General features: G+C 38.4%; 1 protein-coding gene across 3 annotated transcripts; it reads left to right on the top strand.

Moving 5' to 3' along the window:
• The first annotated feature begins 3746 nt into the window (after nt 1-3746).
• On the top strand, nt 3747-15285 carry LOC145782447 (bromodomain-containing protein 1-like). 3 transcript variants are annotated; one of them, XM_082594237.1, is made up of 19 exons: nt 3747-3867; nt 4939-5092; nt 5277-5688; nt 6087-6263; nt 6996-7247; nt 7737-8063; nt 8292-8407; nt 8632-8788; nt 9265-9408; nt 9720-9913; nt 10530-10638; nt 10842-10959; nt 11260-11386; nt 11507-12279; nt 12362-12512; nt 12626-12741; nt 13069-13208; nt 13333-13487; nt 13701-15285. In XM_082594237.1, exons 2-19 carry the CDS (start codon nt 4965-4967, stop codon nt 13903-13905), a joined length of 3801 nt encoding a protein of 1266 aa, XP_082450363.1. In that variant the 5' UTR covers nt 3747-3867; nt 4939-4964; the 3' UTR covers nt 13906-15285. The 3 variants fall into 3 exon arrangements, with proteins under 3 accessions (XP_082450363.1, XP_082450362.1, XP_082450361.1); XM_082594236.1 differs by lacking the exon at nt 3747-3867 and having other exon boundaries at nt 4724-5092; nt 13072-13208; XM_082594235.1 differs by lacking the exon at nt 3747-3867 and having other exon boundaries at nt 4724-5092.
• The last annotated feature ends 225 nt before the right edge of the window (nt 15286-15510 follow it).

The raw sequence follows: 15510 nt of genomic DNA, 5'->3' as shown, positions 1-15510 counted from the left end.
GCTAAACACACAATGCGGGCAATGGAAATAGCTCAACAAAGCATTCAATCCATTCCGAACCTTTTGCAATGCAAAGTTACGGATCACAGCATTAAACAATAAAGATTTTGCAAGGTCTAATTTGATGCACAACATGCATAAACTGTTCACTCGGTTTTGAGTCGTCAATTCTTACAAATTTCAGAGTGCAAAAACCACGTTTTCAACTCGCAACCGTTGGAGGTAGGCCTACTGGTTTACGTAACAAATTTTCAAAGCAACAAAAATATTTGAAAAAGGGTTTTGAAAGTTGCAACCAATTATTTCCTTGAGTAGATATCATGGGTGGGGTGATGCGTTCCGGTTTGCAGCTCAAGTTTGCTAGGTAGCTTTCTTGCAAAAGTAGCCTACCAACTCATCCAAAATGCCATTGTTGTGCAACTTGTTTAAATTTGTTCCACGTGCCTGCAACTACACATCAGACATAGCCTAGCCTACAATGATATTTCCATAGGGCTTCACTTATCGATATCTTTGAGTTTGTTGATACATTTGTGAATAAACTACCAATAGCTAGCAAATCCTTTGCAACATAGCGTAGGCTACTGTAGAATAAATTTCGTTTGTAAGATTGAGCTGGTGAAGCGGAGTTGTTGGAGGGTTCCGTCCAGTGGCGTAGCTAGGGGGGGGGCGGACCGCCCCGGGCGGCACGTCTGGGGGGCGGCACTTTCAGACAGGACGTTTTGTTGATAATGCAAAAGTACACGGAAAATAAAAGCGAACAGAATGGCAACGTTCAAAACAGTGGCGTAGCCGAAGGGGAGGAGGGGTTTGGGAGTTACAACCCCCCCTTTGGCACGCATGTGACGTCACGATATTGAGAATGATGCTTTCAGTCTCTATGTCTCTAAAACAAAGTTTGCCTAATTTTAAACGAAACTCCATTAAAAGGGCGAGTTTTGCCAATACCAAACATTCAAATATCTCAGCCAGGAATTAGCAACAAGAAAACATAGAGACTTAGCTTTATTAAGTTACCGAAAAATTCCCAAGAAAACATGATCTTATCCTTTTGCTATGCCACCGGACAGCACCATTTTACAAGAATATTTATACTAGAGGATTTATACCCACATTTTTGTTGAAAATGCTCTCAGAATGCACCAAATCCAAAGTAATTTTTCAAAATTTTCTGGGGGAGGCCCCCCAGGCCCCCCGCCGCTGGGTGTCGTCTTTGGCGTAGACGCCGGCGGGCTTCGCCCGCCGGCCCTTAAAACTCCCCCTTTCAAAATTACTGGCTACGCTACTGGTTCATAACGTACAATAATTCCACTTTAAGTCAATTAAAAAAATTCATTTTCACATGCTTTTTCTTGAAGGGGCGGCAAAATCTGAATCCGCCCCGGGCGGCACATTCCCTAGCTACGCCACTGGTTCCGTCCCCAGAAAAATAAAATCTTTTTTTAAGTTCATAGTTCCTATAACAACTTAAGCTTGCGAGCAGCCTACTTTCCAGCTTTTTGTAACTTTGATTAGGCCTACATTTTCCTTTAACTTCACCAAATTCATCAGCTTAGGCTATTGTCCATTCGTCGTCGCCCTGTGAGCCTCCTCTGGGGCCAAAAAATATTGCCCTTTATCGCTGCATAAATAGGTAGGTTAGTAGAGTGAATCTCGCTTAGGACTGTAATCTACATAATGGAGAGAAGCACAGGTTTGAAACTGCTCAAGCAGGCTGCTTGGAAATGGGATAGCTTTCTTTAGAATTTCCTATCTGGCTTGGCTGCAATTGAAAATGACATAAGCTTAGTCGATCAATTAGACTACTCAAAATGATATAGGCCTACCGGTAGCCTAATATTTGGACAACACTGCACACCATGAACTCCAACTCTAGTGCATTTAAGCAATGACATCCATAAGCAGAAAAGAGGCAAGAAGGATTTTCTTGCTTCAATCTTGCTTGGACACTTTTCCAGATATGTTGGATCCATTATTATCAATTATCATATGCCTGGACAACGCAGTTTTTCATGTCAAGGTAGGCCTACAGTTGTTCAAGCAAACATATTACATAAATACACGCTTAGCCAAAGCAGCACTAGTTTTCAAGTTAGAACAACATAAAACGTTTAGTGATAGGCTACTTAGGTCAGCAGGCTTTATTTTAACAGATTTATTTCACGTATTGAAGCAGTTTAACATAGCAGGTCTCAATACGAGAATGGTGTGTTCTTGATGAGAAACATGTAAAGTAGCACCTACAATGATCGAAAAATAGCCTACTTGTAACTAAACGGTAGGCTACGGTACGCATTTCATTCAAAAATTTGTTTATTTTTACTGTAAGTTGATAATTTTTTATTTTAGTAGTAAAAATGGGCAAAAGTGACAAAGTGACCCCCTCAAAAGTGACAAAACGAAAAACTACTCGTTTTTCCTTTACAATGTTATGCTAGGGGGGAAAGTAGCCCCACTTCCCCCCTCTCTGAGCCCCTGGTCTGACTATACCCTTGGCTTTTCTGACTGTTAAAATGATGCTGGACATCAAATTTTTTCTGATCGCTGAACACAAGGTTTGGAAGCGTGCTCCCCCTTGCTCCCCCTTCAATGCGTGAGAGCACAATTCTGGCTCTGGAGAGACGTTTGTCAATGGTACCGGTAGCCTATTGGTATTTAGCAACTGTTTCTTCATGTGTTCGAATAGGCTCATCTTCAAATACTTCTTGAGAATTGTGAACATGATTTCATAAGCCAAGTTCGCCTCCTTTGCCAGTTTTTGAATTGGATCTCTTGTAACGTTAATTATTGATGACCATGTATTTATAGCTAGGGTTTATATGACTTGAAAATCTGGTACAATTTTGCGGCATTTGGTAAAATATAATGAGCTTTTAGTGACCATCCCTATTTGAGAATCTGGCAACGCTGTTAAAAAAGAATTCAGCAACTGAGCAAAGTTGCTACTGAAAAGTGGCCCAAAGTAGGCTACGGTAGCCTTTTTGTCGCAAGTGATGGAACAAGCCTAAAAGTAGCCAAAAATTTGCAAAATGTAGTCAAAACCAAAAAATGTTTTGGTAAAAATGAAACAAAATAAAACGCGACTAAAAATTGTCCCACAACTCTAAAATAAAACTAGCCCAATTCCGCAATCGCAAAACTGGCAATTCTGACCAGGAGTGTCAGCCTAGCACTAATTTTAGCAGAGATTACTTTCAGAGTACATTAGTTATCTATGGTTTTAGCTTGTCAGTTTATGGCTAAGGCAAGTGCATCAATTATTTTAAAGAATCTTTGTATGATTATAGTAAAGATACAGTTTAGGTTTGGCCTATTGCAAATTGAAACCATACCATTCTATAAGATGAAACATACGGCAACAAGTGAATAAAACCAGCCAGGCTGGGAAACTTGTATCCTACAATTTATTCACAAAACTTTTACCGCCATAAAGATAACTTTTTCAGTAACTTCTTAAAATAAAATATCACAATTATCTTACTTCAATATGTTTTAGGTTTTGAATAATGGAAACTGACTTTGGTGAAAGTTTCATCAATAAATTAGATGCAATTTTCTGAACCTGGCTGATTCTATTTAAGTATAGTTATGTTTTATCCTTTAGTTCTATTCTAAGTGAAAAATACTTGTGCATTTTTTCATTCTCAATAAAATCAAGAAACCTGAGCAGGGTAAAGAGACATCAGCTTCTACATATAGCCTAGCCCTATAGGATTATCTATGTTTGTCATTTTTAGGCAATAAATTTTGAACTTAACTAAAAATAATCTAGCCTATTTAGTCTAGAGCTGTGTGAAGAGAGAAGAGCTACACACCTGGCAAGATGCAGAGTCAGCAGAGAACTAATTAATCTCAATATCAGACCAGGTACTAGTGAAGTTTCTTTCAGTCTATGTTCTAGCTTGCTGTTTATACAGCAATTTTTTGATATTACATAATAATCAATTGATGCAGGATTGCAGGTGTTATGGCTTAGCAAGAGAGAAGAGCTGTTTAGTGGCTATTTCAAACTAAAGTGAAAGTTTTTCACTTTTAAATTACTTTTTTGTTCATTATAACAAAAATACTAAAAAGTGAAAGTTTTTTTATCATGCTTTGTTTCAACATGCGCATGACAAAAGTGATAAGTTCTTAGTCTTTATATTATGAGTGATAGGCTATATTGCAGCACATTGGTGAGCAAGAAAAGTGGAAAGAATTTCAATGGTTTAAAACATGCATGAAAAGGTTTTTGGATAGCATTGTTCATGTGTGTAGTTAGTAAAATTGGGATCTTAGTAAAAGAACCACTGTTCTTACATTCAGTTTAGTTTATTTGTTTTTGTTGGGGAGGAAAAATTGTGCAAACACAATAAACCCCAATAAGTCACACAACAAAAGTGGCAAGGAAAGGCCAAATGGTCACCACAGTCAGCTGCCACTATTAAGTTAGAAATTGTTTATTTTTTGTAAGTAAAAGTTATGTATGGGTGTCTGCATTTAAGTGATTTGGATGGTAATAGTTTATGCTATGTTTTTTTTGTGTTAAAATTAATTGCAATATTTATCATCATTATGTTTCTTCTTCATAGTTGGGGTTGGATACAATACATCATTGTTGTATTAAAGTATTTTAAATAGACTTTCTTATCCAAGTGGAGATCTGCATAATGAAACAGCCCTTGTTATTCATTGAAAATTGTTATAATTTTGCATATATTTACAACAGATTTCAAATACGATAACCAAACATGAATTTCTCTATGGTTGTGTCGGAATAATATAAACATACAAAAATGGAAAGCATGTTTAATGTTGATTGTTTTTTGCAATCACTCAAGGATATGAAACCTCCTTGGGCATGCCCCAAATGCAAAAAAATTTATAAAAGTTATGATGGCATTGAGCATCATTTGTTAAATTTTGACCACACTGCACAATATGCACAATTGACTCTAGGTTTGAGAAAATCCAAGTTAAGCTCAATGAAAAAAAAGAAACACAATCCTTCAGATGCAAGAGCTGCTGAGTTTATAACACCAACACCAGATACACTAACCTGGGCAGAGGCTCAAAGAATTGTTGAAGTGGAATCAGATGGAAATATCTATAGGTTGGTGCTTAGAGAAAAGTAATGTTCCTACACTTTTACATGCAAAAGTTATATAGTATATTGTATATATATAAGTTTCATGTAAAGACTTGTGAGAAATAAATGTCATCCTATTTTGTTGACAAGCTGCTTTTAGAAGATATAATGTAAAAGCTTTATTCTCATCTCTCCGTATCACTTACAGGTTAAACATCTGTGAAAAATTGGATATTATATCGGATTCTGACATTGATAAAAATGTTGATCATTTCTTTGGTTCTGATGATTCTGCTCACAAACTCGACAAAGATATGAGTGTCCAGCAGACAGGATTTTCTTCAAAACAATTAAATGCTGACAAGACTACATTTCCACCAAATAGAAATGGCTACATTAACAGCGAGGACCTGAAAAGTGTCGCTCTTGCTTCTGTGCAATATGCAAGCGAGCATGCACAAAGTGTAAATCAACTACCCTCTGCTAAAGATCAGTCTGCACTTCCAAAGCCTTCGTTTCGACTTATTCCAGACTATAAGCCTTTGAAACCAAATGTCCAGGATCAGTCTTCAGAGATTTTTCGTTTTGTTGATAAGCCAATAGAAGATGTTGAAAAGGAAGTGAGTTTTGAATGAAAGAGTGGTAGCTTTGCATGGCATGGTTTTTTTTATGTGAATGACACCGCTTTTGTAATGTAAAAGCTTATTTAACTTTGCTAACAGGTTCAAAGTAGATCAAAATGTTTTTTTAACATGATTAAGGTGTACTTGTAAAACCATTATTACTATTACTGTGCTGTTGGCTTTGATAAACATATAGCACCATCATGAAGCAGTTTTTATGTATGATTTAGTTCTTGGACTTTTTCATTATTTAGGAAAATTCACCAGTGTGTTGTACAGGTCACAGATTTTGCCTAGACAGGTCTAACTATAAAACTCTCTTGTCATTTTCACTTGCATAGGCTCCAGTAAACTTTCTTGAACATTTTCATGTCTCATTGATTGCTTGTATTTAGGTTGAATATGATATGGATGAGGAAGATGTGATTTGGCTTAAGTTGATAAACGAACAGCGACTAAAAGACCAACTTACATCTGTGACTCCTAAACAGCTAGAACTGCTGATAGATCGGTTTGAGAAAGAGTCTTACTTTGAAAAGGCAAGACAAAGTCAAAATACCTCAAGCATGCAGGTACCTAACACTTTTACAGTATAGATGGGATGACTGCAATCATATTTTGAAGCAACTTATAGAACACTATATGCAATTGAACAGTGTTTGTTAATGAAGTAGGATGCTTTGATGTTTCATTTGCTTTCATCAACACTAATCTCAACTACTTTTCTTGTGTTGTTGCTCAGTAGCTTATTAACTATTGGTTCTTTAATCTTTTTGTAAGTTCACTAAGTGAAATATTTTATGTTGGTCTGTTTAGGTATAGGACTAGGTGATTAAGCTACTAAGAATGTATGTTAGGTATTTCCAGCAGGCTACTGTATACGATTTCGTTGGTATTGATTTTGAAATAGCAAAGAGTTTATTACCTACTAAATTATATATGCCCAAAATGTGTGACAGAATTTTATATTGAAATTTGAATGTTGGGTATTGTATTGAATATTCCAGTTTATGATATGGCACCAGTGTTCATGTTGGTGGTGGACATGGAATGCTGGTATTCCAAAAACCTTCACCATTTAACTGTTGCTGTTCATCGCTGCTAAGCAACCCTGCTTACATTGCAGCTTACTTATATCGCTGCTTACATACTAACTGTCAGATTCAATTTAGTCTCACTGCTTTTATAACAGCAAACTGAATCAATACAAAATCAAATGGTATCTATGAAACAGACCCTCATTGATGCCAGCATTTGATGAACGAAAAAAATCAGTAGTCTCACTATATATATATATTTTTTAGACTTCAAAACAGAAAAACGCTTGCTGCTGTGTTTGCAATGACAGAGAATGTCAAAGTTCCAATCTTATTTTATATTGTGACATCTGTAATCTTGCTGTTCATCAAGAGTGTTATGGGGACCCTCACATACCAGAAGGGCAGTGGATTTGCCAACGCTGCTTGAAATCACCATCATGCCCTGTCAATTGTTGCTTATGCCCAAGTACGACTGGGGCATTTCACCAGATGGATGATGGTCGCTGGTCCCATGTTGTGAGTTGGTCTAGTCAAAAAAGTTAATTGTTTGTACGATTAAGTCGTTTGTTTGAAAGTGTGTTTAAAGGTAGAAGCATAATAATTAATAAATCAAGTTTATATTGTTCTATTTGCATCATATTTTGCATAATAATGTTGAAAGAGAAGATTTGACATGAAATGAGTAAGAAAAATTAAATGAAGTTGCTTAGAAAAATGAAGATTTTATGGTGGCTCTTCTTTGGTTTCAAATCTTTTTAAGTTCTCTTTTTTAAATCAGACTTTCTAAAAGTGAATTTATTCACCAGCTACTTTGGAGTGGCACCTGTGCATTCACCACACAATTTTTCTTTCCTGTTTAGATACGTTTACTTTCTTCATGAATAATGGTAATCATAAATTCCTTTCTGTTGGGAGCCTCTGAATTCAGTCTAGTGTTGCATCTATTCTACTCATTCGTAAACATGGGATTAAAGTTGTGTTGATTTTACAAAAATACATGTTTAGGTTTGTGCCCTTTGGGTTTCTGATGCAGGGTTTGGCAACACTGTGAATACGGTTCACATTGACGATATCAAAGACATTTCTGCAGCAAAGTGGCGTTTAACCTGCTACATATGTAAACAGAAAAATACTGGTGCTTGTGTGCAATGCTACAGAGCTAACTGCTCCGCAGCTTTTCATGCGACTTGTGGCCAGCAAGCAGGGCTGTATATGAAACTGGAAGCAGTTCGGCGGTCTGTTAGGAACGGAGGAACTATGGCTGTGAAAAAAGAAGCATATTGCAAAGCACACACACCGTTGCCTGGTCGAAATCCAAAAAACGGTTTATTGGTGAGTTAACTTCGTTCGGTAAACTCAAAGCTTTGAGCGGAAAGATCTTCACATTTTATAAAGCCTTTTCGTTCGTTCTTGTCTTAAAGTTGATGGTTGCTCAACAATAAGTTGTTGTGTTCTAAAGTGAGCTATCATTGTTACTAATAGGTTCAGTTTATGATGATATTATTAAAATAAATAAACGAAAATGAAAATAAATCATTTTCACACCACATTTTCCACTAGGCATCTCAGGCTGGAAGTAGAATAGCCAACAACAGACTGAAAAATGCCAGCAAAACCCTTGCGGATAGACGAATAGGACCGACCCATGTTGGTGTGCCTTACATTTCCCTAGACAGGTCAGTGGATTTGCTGATGCAGTAAAACTTTGTGCTGATTGGAATGGAATGCAATCTTTGAAGTAACTCATTCCCCAAATAAGCAATTCATGTTGCTTCAACATCCGCAGACGTTGAATCAATATAAAAAAGACCGAGCTGCTCAGCGCGTGACAGGAACTTGTATTTCCATTGTTAAGAAAGCCACGTTTTTATTTCTCAAGGCTGTCGCTTATGTTGCGCAGGGTAACCGCAATTGGTCGGAAATTGAGCATTCAAAAGAAAGCGCCTTTCTTGAAACGATTGCTCTCTTACTGGACATTGAAACGCGACTCACGCAATGGCCTTCCTCTGCTGCAAAGGCATCAATCCCACATGCATGCTCACAAGTCCACGGATCCGGTTTGTGTTACGACTGTTTAGTTTTGTCTAATGTTATTAATTAAATCTTACATTCTTTGAATGAAAGAAAGGAAATTAATGTATATTTTCTTAATGGAAGAAAGACTTTTCAGAGAAGTACAAAACAAAGGTTTAATTGAGCCTGAGGAATTGTTCTTCTCACTAATAGGCGAGAAGTGAACAGAGGTTAATTGTATGTAATTTCTTACCTTCTCACAAAAAATATAAATGGCAAGTTTGTGTCACTGCTCTCTAAGCGAAATGGCGTCCATTTTAAAATGGTGGATGCCATTTTGAAAATGATGATATGGATTTTAAAATGGATGCCATCTACACATAAGCGAAATGCCATAATTTAGTGTCACATGAGACTTTATCAGAAAATGTCATCCCTCGATATAAATTGAACGTTACTCAACTAACAAAGGTATACAGTAGTTGAAGTTCAGTTGATGCGTTAACGGGATTATCTTCAGGAAGCTGATTCTCACCAACACCGAATTACTCAACAATTGAAATACTGGCATCGTCTTCGACACGATCTTGAACGAGCAAGGCTTCTTATAGAGCTTTTAAGAAAACGAGAAAGACTGAAAAAAGAAACCATCCGTATATCCCAGGTGATTTTTCGCAATCTTTTGATGCAATTTCAACAAGTCGTTGTTGCATTGATTTTAAAATATAGTAGAATCCGCTTAGTAAATCCACCTCGGTGCTAAGCGATTTTGGATTTAATAAGCGGTGGATGCCATATCTAAAATAAAAAATTTAAAAAATCTGTCCCAAACCAAAGTGGATTAAATACGCGGATGGATTTCTTGAACGGATTCAATAACATTTTTTTATCTTTAAGCTTATCTATGGTGGGGTTGCAGTCATAAAAATAAGTCGCATTCGTTCATTCTCAACCAATTACCCATTGATTGAACAGGCTATATCTGAAGTCCAGCTGACCTCTTTTAACGTATACCTGAAGCGAGTCCTTGACAAGCTCCGCAGTATTGATGATGCGAAAGTTTTTTCGGAGCCAGTCAAAAAGAAAGACGCTCCGGAATATCACAAAATCATTGAGCATCCGATGGATTTTTCCAAAATGTCGGCCAAGATTGCGCGTCATGAATATAAGTAAGTATGTGTTTGTCTAAACTGGTTTTGAGCATCAGGTGATGGTGGCAGATGACCAACACTAGCCCCCTAGATCGTGATGAATAGAGACTGAGGATGTGCCTTGCCAGACCCCGTCCTACCCTGATTGTAGGAAATGAGACGTAAAACAGGAAGAAGAAGAAAGGTGTCAGTACCACATTTAAGTATCGTATATTGGCAAGTCTGTTATGTCTAGATTGTCTACCTAGCTAGGCTTTGGTGTGGTCAATCGCCTATTTTGAGTCCAGTTCAGTTTGTTTTCATTTCTGACCATCACAACGAAGAACAATACAGTATATGCCAATTGCCAAACATAGCAGAAGTCTAGATAAAAGCGGCGGCATCGACGCTTTGATATGTCCGATACCAATTTCTTTCATTTACGAGCAATGAAAGATATTGCCCTCAAGTCCTATTTTTACTATTGACGCGTAAGTGTTATGACGTAACAGGTTGAGTTACAAAGGTGGTGTGTCCAATGGTGATGATGAACTGCCAGATTAAAATTTAAAAGAACAATTTAATTTTTTGAAAGTTATAAACCAAATGCATCGTTTTCCTTGGTTCTTGCAACTGTAAGTTTCCGTTCTTGCAGGGAGATGGCAGATTTTGAGGATGACTTCAACTTGATCATCAAAAACTGTCTGTTTTACAATCCCCGCAACACATCCTTCTACAAACTTGCGTTGCAGATGAAAGAGCAAGTAAGACAATCAAAAAGATTGTTTGAGAACTGAAGATAAAATGTTTATGTAATAAAAAATAGGTTTCGGGCAAGTTTATTTCAAGGTTAGTATTTACACTGAAAGCTTTTACTTGTCGTAGAAAGTATAGTACTTTCAAATGCAATCCCTCCTCAACCCATGGTTTGAAAACCACTGGATTAACGGGTTGTACTTTCTCGTAGGGTGGTGCTGTGGTACGGGAGGCCAAACGTGCAGCAAAGAAAATTGGATTCGATTTTGAAACGGGAATGTTACTCGAGAAAGTGCCGCAAAAAATAACGTCTAAGAGAAATAAGTCAAGTACTGTATAACAAAACATAAATTAACGTATCAACTCTTAAGAGGACTATTCTGTTTTAGGACTCCAAAAATCGCTACTTTCACCAATTGCTACAATGAGTTTTTGGGATAAGCTTGTTTGTAAATTCACCGGCAAATTTAGTGCTGTCTTCAACTTGACCTTTTTTCCCGGAAAATACGTTGCTAACAGTAACGCATGCAAGCTATTTCTAGTGCAATTCAGTTTTAAGTTAGTTTGTTAAAAATTTGCTTGCAACAAAATTCTTCATGCGCTCGAAATATATCAATACTTTTTATCAGCTAGTGAAAAAGCAACACGAAGCATATCCATGGACGAGAGCTTGGAAATAATACATGAGGTTCTCAATCAAACGATGCCGACAACAACAACTCGAAAAGTCGAAGCAGAGATATTATCTTCAAAAAGGTGTGCCTTATTTCCTTTATTTTTTATTATATGAAAACACTGTCTTTGTGTTCTGATGAGTTTTTGTGTTCTGATGAGTCTTCGTGTTCTGATGAGAATTAACCACATTTGTTTGTGTAGGAAACTCTCTCAAAGCCATGAAAACGGAGGTAGGTCTTCGAAAAAGTCTACAGTTGCAGCAAATTCAAGGCGATTCTCAGCTGACGACTTGGATGCTCTGACGACCATAAGCGAAAATGACGCTGTTTTTTGTGACATTGCATCAACCGTGAAAACGTCTCCTAGATTCCGATCTGCTTCCACCTTCAAGTCTCCTCCTGTGAGAAGGAAAAGATTTCACTCTTCTCGGCCTTCCACTACCCCTGTAACAACATTTGAGCCCGGCAGCAAAAAGCTGAGATCTGAAAGCGTTCCTGATAGTGACAAACTAACAGCCAACAGCGTTGTGATATGCGAGAGACTGTCACCAAGTTTACTTAACAAAACCACCGCTGACGATTCGCTGACTAACTTGCCAGCTTCTTCTTCTTCTTCTTCTGGACGTCCAAACTCCGAAAAATTAAATTCAATTCCGCCAACTTCACCCCCTGCTCGTCTCACTTGCAGCGTCAACCGAAGAACTTCTGTATTGTTTAAAAAGAAATCTCGTGACAGATTTCTTATCTCAAGACCTGCTACCACTGCCCCACCACTCGAGAACAAGGAAACCCTTCCATCTTGTCAGTCGGCTTCAGTCAAAATTTCCTCACCCGACTCCTGCATCGTCAGGCGTACGCGCTCCACAAGTGGTCATTGTTCAGAAGAAGTAGACAAACCGGAAAAGACGTCTGATCAAGCAGAAGACGTAAAAATTTCAAAAGAAGCACACCGCGACCACGCCAATAATTCTGAAGGTGAATTGCTTGCACGATCACGCATCAACTAGTCTTCTGTGACTGTTGCAAATGTTGGTTTTTGAACCACCTTTCTCTTTAGGTGCGAACGCAACTCAAGAGAGACTGGCACTGAAGCGTCATGAAGGCTTTCAATTCAGCAGCGAAGGAGGCTCGCTGAATGCAGCCGGTTCCAGCGATTGCGACACCGCTTTTACTGAAGGAGATGCTGGTAGACGTAGCAACGACCTTGAGTAAGCTAGATATTGTCTTGAGTCATTGTATGTGAAGAGTTAACTGGTTTTTTTAATCAAACGCGTGTTTCGATTAGCGTTCATCAACAATCTTTGTTCTGTGACCGCTACAGGCCTGCGCCGGGAAGAACCTTCAAGAAATGGCGGAGCTACAGCGTAGCCTGCGCCAACAGCAACCGCTTCTTGTCTGATGACGAAACTTTTGATAGCGGTCTCGATACCTCTTCAGGTGAGAAGTTGCAGTAACATCTCCGACTTGCTATGCATTCTAAGCCAATTAAATTTCTAATCAGGGATCAAATGATGCATCGACATAGCATGGAAGGCTGTCCTCAGTGCCCAAACGGCAAGAGTTTTTAACTACCGTTGCTTAATCTCAGCGTTTCTGAACATATCCGGTTGGTTATTCACTGAGCTGTCTGGGCGGACTTTTATGCAGGCATAGGCTCCTTGGAATTACTATTTGGTTGATCACACAATGGGTCTGAGCAAAAAATAAATTGTGTTTCTGTAAAGACCTTGAATTCTACCTAACCAAACCCATATGTTCATTCAGCAGCACACCGACAACTCTTTCGTCGTCAGAGCCACGTTCCATCCACCGAAGATGAGTTAGATAACGACAACTTACCTACCGTGAAACCATTGGATTTGGTTTGGGCCAAGTGTCGAGGATACCCTCCGTATCCCGCTCTAGTAAGTTTGCTATATCAATGAGGTTTTACCCCTAGCAAGTGGTGATCACATTAACCTAAAGCTTGAAATGCAGCCTTGAAATAAAAAGTGAAATGTGATTCAATGCCTACCAACATATTTGCAGATAATTGACCCCAAAATGCCACGTTCTGGATTCTGTCACAATGGGGTTCCAATCCCAGTCCCACCGAGAGATGTTTTGCACGTTGGGGACAGAAGGGTGGAAAACGGCAATCATGGAATTTTCCTCGTATTGTTTTTCGACGCTAAACGAACCTGGTAAGAGCAATGCCCAGGCTATGCGCGTTTATATACTGTAGCTTCCAAAATAAAGTATAAACAACGAGTAGGCGAATACATGAAGATGTTCGCTGTTATCAAATACTAGGCGTTGTAGGAAATGTCCTGCCTTACATTGACCGCTTAATTCGATAAGTTTTGCCTTACATTTGGTCCTTTGAATGCATAAATCACACACAATCACTTTTTAAGGCAATGGCTTCCTCGAAGCAAGCTTGAATTGTTCGGCTTGGACTCGAAATCTGAACGAGCGAAGCTGTCGGAAGGTCGACGTTATGCGATTCGCAAGAACGTTGAAGCCGCATACAAAAGGGCCGTGATGCATCGTAGCCGCGTCATTGGTGACGTACCCAACGTTAATGAAGATGAAGTGAAACGCGTCGAACCACACAACTGAGGACCGGTACAAAGAGTAGGCTACATTGAGTGTTGTAAATTTAATTCTTACGCTGCTGGCAACCTTCCTGGAATTAGGATTAGAAAACTTTCATGTTAATATTCAGCGTAGTCCCGGAACCTCTTAAATCTGGGGTGGTGGCAGGAAAGACCCTTGGCCGCAGAGGCTCACGCGACAAAAAAGAAGAAGCGATCTTTGGTTTTTATTTTCTAAATTGAAGTCGTCCAATATTTTTAGCAGCTTTTGTTGTAAACTCGAATTGCGAAACTCACTGGCCCCACATAGCTATTGGAAACATTTTTTTTTTATTCACGCTATAATGGAATCGGCTTCCTGATGGACAAGACTACACTCATAAAAGCAACTGTGTGAACACAGTGACGTAATTGACTGCAGTTCCGCTGACCTAAATACACCAAGTTTGTGCAGCGGTTTCTTTCGCCGTTTTTTAAAATGTTGAGTTCCACCATGGCGACCGGGATATCTCTATGTAGCTTTAGTTCCACTCTTTTGATGCCATTAAATTGTTCCAATTTATACTCCCGATTGTTTTTATGATGCGCAGCAAGGGATGCAGCCTTGCATGGAGTACTTTTACCGTTGCTTGCTTACGTAGTTCCAAATTTCTTGTACTGAAGCTGGGCAAGTTATAACCAAAATCCACTGCTAGACGTGCTTGAAGCTTCTTTAACTGACCAATGTTGAGGAAACACTATTTGTAGTGTTGCCACTGTGTACCTGTGTTGCATCTTGCAAATTAAGTGACTTCTAAATGCTTCTTGCGTGTGTGTATTTGATATTGCGGAGCAATACCGCAATGTTCTGATTGGTTCGGATGAACTTGGTTGAATTGACGAGATGTAAATTACTAACTCTAGTAACTACAGTATACCATGTTATTTGTATATATCTTTGATAGATTGTCAATGTTTTACCCTTTAAAATTATTTTTATTCAAGATTATTTAAATGTGTATTATATGTGTTTCGAATGAGGACGACCTGAAGTCTTTATGGAGAAAGCCGCAGATTGTTCAATAACTTATGACGAGGTGTAGCTCACCACAATTTTCTTGTTCATTTGCCGTTGAAATGACGTACTCCAATGATACTTATTGACCCTCCCATAACTTCACCTGCCTACCATCGTAGTGTATTTTTGTTTTTAAAAAATTTACATTAAAAACTACTAGAATTCGCATAAATTCGCATATAATTGAACTCGCTTTCTTTGAGTTCAATAGCAAAGATTTAAATGCTGATAAGCTCTGCAATTCGCAATGACAAAGCAAAGGCGGTGTATTTTTTAAACTTCAATACTACCGTACGTGATCTTATACTTTCGCAATGCATTTGTAATAAACTTTTAAGTCGAACCAAGGCTGAGAAGTGTGAAGTGTTTGCTTTAGGGACTCAGACTGATCATTCATGTTACTTTCCGTTGAATAAACCAACTCGTCGTCTTTAAATTCCGTTTCTAGGTGCTCTTGTAACCAATCCAGCATCACTGGAGCCATGACCTTTGTTGCCAATCTAGTGTAAACAGATAAATCAATCAATCATTTTATTTTTCGTCATTAACGCGTCCGGGACGAAAAAGATACTA

This window comes from Aplidium turbinatum, chromosome 13 (assembly GCF_918807975.1).
Source record: "Aplidium turbinatum chromosome 13, kaAplTurb1.1, whole genome shotgun sequence".
Lineage (NCBI taxonomy): Eukaryota > Metazoa > Chordata > Ascidiacea > Aplousobranchia > Polyclinidae > Aplidium > Aplidium turbinatum.
Note: the sequence above shows the minus strand (reverse complement) of the source record. Positions and strands in the feature narration are given on the sequence as shown.

Coding starts and splice junctions, on each gene's coding strand:
- LOC145782447 (XM_082594235.1), top strand. CDS start 4,776: ATGGAAAGCATGTTTAATGTTGATTGTTTTTTGCAATCACTCAAGGAT. Junction 5,093..5,276: donor TCAGATGGAAATATCTATAG/GTTGGTGCTTAG, acceptor TATCACTTACAG/GTTAAACATCTGTGAAAAAT. Junction 13,488..13,700: donor TTCGACGCTAAACGAACCTG/GTAAGAGCAATG, acceptor TCACTTTTTAAG/GCAATGGCTTCCTCGAAGCA.